At 44.4% G+C, this 8,472-nt stretch overlaps 1 protein-coding gene across 1 annotated transcript; it reads right to left on the reverse strand.

The window, feature by feature from the left end:
- Window positions 1–2,465: 2,465 nt before the first annotated feature.
- On the reverse strand, window positions 2,466–8,262 carry LOC120047796 (CCN family member 3-like). Its single transcript, XM_038993346.1, has 4 exons — window positions 5,946–8,262; window positions 5,327–5,581; window positions 3,904–4,124; window positions 2,466–2,951 (listed from the first exon to the last, which is right to left on the reverse strand). The coding sequence occupies exons 1-4, from the start codon at window positions 6,241–6,243 to the stop codon at window positions 2,658–2,660; spliced, it is 1,068 nt and encodes a 355-aa protein (XP_038849274.1). The 5' UTR covers window positions 6,244–8,262; the 3' UTR covers window positions 2,466–2,657.
- Window positions 8,263–8,472: the final 210 nt, after the last annotated feature.

Consider the following 8,472-nt stretch of genomic DNA (forward strand, 5'->3'; position numbering starts at 1 on the left):
CAAAAGCAACTTAGCTACACTGACTACCCATGTTCACAATGTAAACAAAAGCAACTTAGCTACACTGACTACCTATGTTCACAACGTAAACAAAAGCAACTTGTGTAATTTGAGTATCATTTAGTACAACCACTAGCAACAATTTAATGAGTACTTGCGAAAAACGGGGCCAACAGCTATTGTACTTACGCATAATAGATTAATATGGTACAGTGCAGTAGGGGAAAATAGAATAAAGACGCTATTCTCCGCTCCCAAATCAACGTGCTTTGTGTAGCAGGTAGAACGTCACATTGACACAACGCGGATGGCAACGCGACGCTTCTGTTGGAGCTGAGCTGTGATGTACTTTTCCAATTAGCGCTACAGACCACCAGGAGAGGACAGTGTGCCGACCAGGGACACTGCAGTTATGGTCATGGCTAACTTTTACTCTGGATAGGAATAACAATAGAGGTAATGTTTCCTTATACTTTCCTGCACTTCTTAAATATCCCACAAGGTGTCGCTGTTTGCTGTATAGTGGTTTTATGCACCAGTTCTGGGAGAGCTTTGAGCGTTCAGTAATTTCACTGACTTGTAAAAGAAGCGAGTGTTGGAAGTTAGAACACACCATAGTCTCTCATAGTCATAAAGCATTTTATGTCGCATTCATTCGTCGGGGTTGTCACTAAACTATACATTAACCTTATATGAAAGGTGTCTTGTGTGACTCAGTTTTAGGTCAATTTAATGTACATCAACTGTTGTCTAACAATCTATCTACACGGTATATCATGATGGTTGGAATAAAGAGAAACAAATCAGAAGTTATAGAAAATATACATATTTAATGTCAAATCATGAGTATTATTATAATGACCGAAAAGGCTGGGCGAAACTCAACCAGAGTAGACGTACAGACACTATATAGAATTCATATTTACATTAGGTTTACAAAGACATAGAGACACTATATAGACTTCATATTTACATTTGGTTTACAAAGACATACAGACACTGTGTATTTAATACACGCGTGCGCCAACTATACAGTAAAGTATTTACGTAACTTGTATCTTTCTACAAGAGACCACAGAGGAGTAGAAAATTAACATTCTGTTTTAGGAAATTCTACATTGCATTGCAGTCAATGACAGTATATCAGAACTGGGTGACATATATATGCAAAAGACTTTGGAGGTGCACTTGACTTAGCTTGCCCTGTTACAACGGAACCAATGGAATAGTCTCATAAACTGCCAACTCAACCCACAGCCTGCACACTGGTCAAGTTAAATCATCTCAAGTATTTGACACATGTATTTGACCCAGGTCTGACGTGTACGGGGCGGGGCTAGAGGTCCAAGAGCGGAGACTTACAGGCTGGCTGTGGAAAGCGGCAGTACATTATGAGAACAACCTTTGACCTGGCTGTCGACATGACTGTTGTGTGGGCCAAGACCAGGTTGACTGCAGAGCCTGGGAGAGGGCAAGAGTCTGCAAACATCTAAAAGGTCAAAGGTCAGAGGAATGAGGGGAATAGAAACACAGGTTTTCACCAGAACAAATACAACAGTGAGCAGGTGTTGCTTTCACGAGACATTTTTTTGTGACGTGCAGCTGGAAAATTGTTGGACGTGCAAACATTGCACTTGAAACTATTGTAGGTAGCCTAACCGCTATTTCGGAAATACCTCTGGGACAGTCAGAGGCTGTCTACAACTGATCCAGGAGCTGTGTATGATCACTGAGGCCATTTGAGTCAGAGGCTGTCTAAAACTGACCCAGGAGCTGTGTATGATCACTGAGGCCATTTGAGTCAGAGGCTGTTTAAAACTGATCCCGGAGCTGTGTATGATCACTGAGGCCGTTTGAGTCAGAGGCTGTCTAAAACTGACCCAGGAGCTGTGTATGATCACTGAGGCCGTTTGAGTCAGAGGCTGTCTAAAACTGACCCAGGAACTGTGTATGATCACTGAGGCCGTTTGAGTCAGAGGCTGTCTAAAACTGACCCAGGAGCTGTGTATGATCACTGAGGCCGTTTGAGTCAGAGGCTGTCTAAAACTGACCCAGGAGCTGTGTATGATCACTGAGGCCGTTTGAGTCAGAGGCTGTCTAAAACTGACCCAGGAGCTGTGTATGATCACTGAGGCCGTTTGCAGTAAGCAGAAAAGGAAAACTCTGTCGTTATGATACACTAAAGCACAACGTTTCCAGTTCTATCAGATGCAGAAAGCTCATCCATTCTGTAAAGGTAGCTAAGTGCTGACTGTGAGAATCTCAATTGCATACTCCTCGCGTCCTCACTCCTCTCTCCTCGCGTTCTCTCTCCTCTCTCCTCACGCCCTCTCTCCTCGCGCCCTCTCTCCTCGCACCCTATCTCTCCTCGCACCCTCTCTCCTCGCCTCCTTCTCAAAACCCATTGGAAGAGAAAGTCAGAGGGGAGGGACATCTGGCTTTCTCATCCAATGGGTTTTGAGAAGGAGGCGAGGAGAGAGGACGCGATAAGTATGCAATTGAGATTCTCCCTCCTGAGACCAACCATACACCGTCAGGGATATGATGTCAAGTACATTTAGAGTCATGAACATATAGAGTCGCCCGACTACAGTACAGTACAATACTACTGTCACAGATGACTAGAAGAAACTTTAGTTGTGTCTGTGGTAACAGTGTTATAACGTGTAACCGCTGTAGACCAGGTCTGATGGTTGATACACAGCGTTGTCTCTGGGACAGTGGTAGTGACAGGCGCAGGTGTTGATGAACATCACGGGTTTCTTGACGGCTTTACCCTGAGCACACTGGAACTCCACCTGCACCGTCTCGGTGCTGTGGGGGGTGCAGCAGCGCCCGTCCGTACACACACCACAGTACCGGGCCTTGTAGGTCAGGACGCTGGTGCAGTTCTTATAGCTGAACCGGATGGGTTTCACCGCCTTCTTCATCCTTAGGCACTTGCTTCCTCTCTGAGGATTTAGAGGAGGAAATGGTTGTCAGTTGGTGAAACATTGGAATACTTCTTTCATGTATTTTGTCAGAGCTCTTGTGAGTTTTGTTCGTCGGAAGATTTGCATTTAGTCTGAATGGCAAGTTGAACTTGAACTTCTATTCTGACATTTCAATTCGTATTTTCCTTCTACAACTGTGATTTGGTTTGTATTATTAGTAGCCTACCATAGGAACATCCTTCTGCTGCTGCTGGTATTAGTACAGTGACAGTGGGTTGAGTAGCCTACCATAGGAACATCCTTCTGCTGCTGCTGGTATTAGTACAGTGACAGTGGGTTGAGTAGCCTACCATAGGACCATCCTTCTGCTGCTGCTGGTATTAGTACAGTGACAGTGGGTTGAGTAGCCTACCGTAGGACCATCCTTCTGCTGCTGCTGGTATTAGTACAGTGACAGTGGGTTGAGTAGCCTACCATAGGAACATCCTTCTGCTGCTGCTGGTATTAGTACAGTGACAGTGGGTTGAGTAGCCTACCATAGGAACATCCTTCTGCTGCTGCTGGTATTAGTACAGTGACAGTGGGTTGAGTAGCCTACCGTAGGAACATCCTTCTGCTGCTGCTGGTATTAGTACAGTGACAGTGGGTTGAGTAGCCTACCATAGGAACATCCTTCTGCTGCTGCTGGTATTAGTACAGTGACAGTGGGTTGAGTAGCCTACCGTAGGAACATCCTTCTGCTGCTGCTGGTATTAGTACAGTGACAGTGGGTTGAGTAGCCTACCATAGGAACATCCTTCTGCTGCTGCTGGTATTAGTACAGTGACAGTGGGTTGAGTAGCCTACCATAGGACCATCCTTCTGCTGCTGCTGGTATTAGTACAGTGACAGTGGGTTGAGTAGCCTACCGTAGGAACATCCTTCTGCTGCTGCTGGTATTAGTACAGTGACAGTGGGTTGAGTAGCCTACCTTAGGAACATCCTTCTGCTGCTGCTGCTGTTTGTCGCAGGGCCTGACGATGCACAGACGCGTCTGCTTGACCATCTCACAGCGGGGGTTCTTGTTGGTGACCCGGGTGGAGATGCCCATGCCACAGGTCCGAGAGCAGGCGCCCCACTCCGTAGTCTGCTCTATGCAGTTAGTACTGGGGTCCCACGAGTCAAACCCCACTGTCTCCTCCTGTCTGTAGGCTGTACGGGAGGACGGGGAGAGACACACCGGATGAGACAGATGTTGTGACATGGGAAATACAGATGCACGCTAGATTGATTGATGGAGATAAGAATTACTGGGCAAAAGTGCATAAGAGGAGACTTATGTTAGGCTGGTATTGGGAACTGTGTGGTTTGCATAATTGATGCAAACGTGCTTCTACACCTGCATTGCTTGCTGTTTGGGGTTTTAGGCTGGGTTTCTGTACAGCACTTTGATATATCAGCTGATGTACGAAGGGCTATATAAATACATTTGATTTGATTTGATTCCCCTACATTGGTGTATAATCAGTATACAGGTAATCCAATTCCCAGTTCTATCGGAATCTATTTATTTAGGTGCCTAAAGTCCATTAATCACAGATTAAGAACGATCCAAGGTACATCACGTTCCAGAGAACACGAAATGGAATGTTTTGGCTGGCTACAGAGGTCTACACTGAGGCTTCCTGGGATAAGTCAACTTGCTCTGTGAGTCTCTCTCTCTCTCTGTACTCCGAGGCAATTCAGCATTTCCCTTCACACACAGAGCCAGCCAGGTCAACCTAGAGGCATGGATCTGTCTCTTGACTTTGTGGCTTGCACCAGAGTACCAGTCACGTCAGAAGCAGAGAGACGTAGAGAGAGAAGCTTCGTCCCACATGGAACCCTATTCCCTATGTAGTACACTAGAGAATTATTTATTTAATTGGTATTTTTTACTTATCTATTTTTTACTTAACCAACAATGCAGTTTTAAGAAAAATAAGTGTTAAGGGCTTGTCAGTCAGCATTTCACTGTAAGGTCTACCTTCACCTGTTGTATTCAGCATTTCACTGTAAGGTCTACCTTCACCTGTTGTATTCAGCATTTCACTGTAAGGTCTACCTTCACCTGTTGTATTCAGCATTTCACTGTAAGGTCTACCTTCACCTGTTGTATTCAGCATTTCACTGTAAGGTCTACCTTCACCTGTTGTATTCAGCATTTCACTGTAAGGTCTACCTTCACCTGTTGTATTCAGCATTTCACTGTAAGGTCTACCTTCACCTGTTGTATTCAGCATTTCACTGTAAGGTCTACCTTCACCTGTTGTATTCAGCATTTCACTGTAAGGTCTACCTTCACCTGTTGTATTCAGCGCATGTGACAAATAACATTTTGATTTGATTTGAGAGCAGAGAGACTGAGTGCTTACCAGCCATGGCGAAGCTGCCCAGGGCACTGGCCTCTGGTTGGGGCTCACAGACCCACTTCTCACAGCACTCCCCTGGCACCGCCACCTTCCTGGGTAGAGGGCAGTCAGGGCCCGGCAGCATCACGTCCAGGTTGCAGCGTGGCACGCAGGCGATCTGACCGTCCCTGCAGGTGCACTGGTACTTGCAGCTTGGGAAGAAGGTCTCCCCGTTCTGGTACACTGAACCGTCCAACAGGCAGATGTCTCCCTCATGAGCTGTGGAAGACATGGAGGACACAAGAAAAGCACAAATCATTATTTAACATTTTTAATTTCCAATACTCATATCTGGATAAAATCAAAAATGTCATATGTTTAAGTGTTTGTGTCTTAAAATGAATGTGAATTGTCATCATCATCATCATCATCATCATCAATAGCTCTTAGATAGGGGCGGGGTCTCTGCTGCCACTCTTCGATTACCTTTGACCTTTTTCAAAAGGAGGTGAGAGAGGACAGAGGAGAGAGGTACGCAGGAATTGAGCAAATCCAATTGAGACAAGGCCAGGGAATCTACCCCGTCGCTCTGACACCTACACGAGGACATCAACTTGTTCAATATAATTAACAAATGACTCACCGACACAGACACCTGTCCTCTGGTGTACATCGGCTGTGTAGTCGCAGTTCAGACCCCTGTGTGTATCACAGGGATTTATTTCCGAGCACGCCTCTCCTTTCTGCCTCGCACAGACCAGACAGCATGCGCAGTCATCCAGAATCAGCTGGACCGCGGGGGCGCACATCGGAGGCTCCTGCGAACAGAGGCACCTTGTCGGACACACCTGCGCCAAGATCTGGGAGCAAATCTGGAGAAAACAAAAAGGGAAAACTGTGTTCAAATGTGATTTTTCAAAGTTGTTGCTCCTTGTTTTCATATTCTTCACATGATGTAGTTTGGATGAGCCTCGTTTGTAAAGTTTAACTGAATTTATTTACCTGTGTTGAAATGTAGAAAATGAAAAGGGTTCTCCCTGCAACCTTAGACATCCTGATTCAGTGAAAGGTAGTTTTCTCTTCGTAGAATCGTCCCTCCTTTGTGTCTTGCTGAAGCTGTGTAAATCCCTTCGCGTGCTTCAGAAGTGTGTGCAGAGCCATTTATAACGGTCCTGTCTAACGACACGGTGACGCGTGAAGGAGGAACGGAGGAGGGGAAGGAGGAGGGATGGAGGAAGCGGATAATGGAGGGATCACCCCCCTGGCCCTGGTAGAGTCTGGGAATTTTGATTGGATCAGGATGAGACTCACATTTTCCTGTTAGATCCTGAGTTCTTTGCACACAGAGGAAGGCTACGTTACTAGTATTTAGGACACATAAGCTCATTTGACAGTTTTATTGCTGCTATTCATATCAATAATCAACATTTTTCATGATCATTCAAATAAACCTACTTCAAACTAGTTCCTCCGTTCCCTGATTTTCATTATTGTGCTCATTACATCTCTGGAATGAAAATAGTTCTAGTTTGGTGAAGAATAGATATCACACTGGTTGATCTAGTTTGGTGAAGAATAGATATCACACTGGTTGATCTAGTTTGGTGAAGAATAGATATCACACTGGTTGATCTAGTTTGGTTGCAGAATAGATATCACACTGGTCGATCTAGTTTGGTGAAGAATAGATATCACACTGGTTGATCTAGTTTGGCTGTGGAATAGATATCACACTGGTCGATCTAGTTTGGTGAAGAATAGATATCACACTGGTTGATCTAGTTTGGTGAAGAATAGATATCACACTGGTTGATCTAGTTTGGTGAAGAATAGATATCACACTGGTCGATCTAGTTTGGTGAAGAATAGATATCACACTGGTTGATCTAGTTTGGTGCAGAATAGATATCACACTGGTTGATCTAGTTTGGTGAAGAATAGATATCACACTGGTTGATCTAGTTTGGTGAAGAATAGATATCACACTGGTTGATCTAGTTTGGCTGCAGAATAGATATCACACTGGTTGATCTAGTTTGGCTGCAGAATAGATATCACACTGGTTGATCTAGTTTGGCTGTGGAATAGATATCACACTGGTTGATCTAGTTTGGTGAAGAATAGATATCACACTGGTCGATCTAGTTTGGTGCAGAATAGATATCACACTGGTTGATCTAGTTTGGTGCAGAATAGATATCACACTGGTTGATCTAGTTTGGTGAAGAATAGATATCACACTGGTTGATCTAGTTTGGTGCAGAATAGATATCACACTGGTTGATCTAGTTTGGTGAAGAATAGATATCACACTGGTCGATCTAGTTTGGTGAAGAATAGATATCACACTGGTTGATCTAGTTTGGCTGTGGAATAGATATCACACTGGTTGATCTAGTTTGGCTGCAGAATAGATATCACACTGGTTGATCTAGTTTGGCTGCAGAATAGATATCACACTGGTTGATCTAGTTTGGCTGCAGAATAGATATCACACTGGTTGATCTAGTTTGGTGAAGAATAGATATCACACTGGTCGATCTAGTTTGGCTGCAGAATAGATATCACACTGGTTGATCTAGTTTGGTTGCAGAATAGATATCACACTGGTTGATCTAGTTTGGTGCAGAATAGATATCACACTGGTTGATCTAGTTTGGTGCAGAATAGATATCACACTGGTTGATCTAGTTTGGTGAAGAATAGATATCACACTGGTTGATCTAGTTTGGCTGCGGAATAGATATCACACTGGTTGATCTAGTTTGGCTGCAGAATAGATATCACACTGGTTGATCTAGTTTGGCTGCAGAATAGATATCACACTGGTTCATCTAGTTTGGCTGTGGAATAGATATCACACTGGTTGATCTAGTTTGGCTGCAGAATAGATATCACACTGGTTGATCTAGTTTGGCTGTGGAATAGATATACCAGTAAAGCTCCTCTTCCACGATGGTGGTTCCTTAGATGTCAGTCTGCAGTCAGTGGGCAAGAGGTTTCTCTTTGGAACGTTTGCTGGCTGCATAATTACAAATCTAGGGGGAAACTTAGATGGCTAGTCCATCTGGGTTTTATCTAACAAGTTATGGTGTGGTGGGTGCCTCTGCCTGAAGTAGGACAAATGAGGCAACTGGCTGAATCAGCCCACATGAGTGACATCACCACTG

Source organism: Salvelinus namaycush, chromosome 5 (genome assembly GCF_016432855.1).
Source record: "Salvelinus namaycush isolate Seneca chromosome 5, SaNama_1.0, whole genome shotgun sequence".
NCBI classification, from domain to species: domain Eukaryota; kingdom Metazoa; phylum Chordata; class Actinopteri; order Salmoniformes; family Salmonidae; genus Salvelinus; species Salvelinus namaycush.

Bases quoted from the DNA above. Each gene is read 5' to 3' on its own strand.
- LOC120047796 (XM_038993346.1), bottom strand. From the start codon at position 6,243: ATGAAAACAAGGAGCAACAACTTTGAAAAATCACATTTGAACACAGTT. The intron at 4,125-5,326 runs GTAAGCACTCAG...CCTCCCGTACAG, and splicing joins GGGCAGCTTCGCCATGGCTG to CCTACAGACAGGAGGAGACA. The intron at 2,952-3,903 runs GTAGGCTACTCA...CTAAATCCTCAG, and splicing joins AGCAGAAGGATGTTCCTAAG to AGAGGAAGCAAGTGCCTAAG.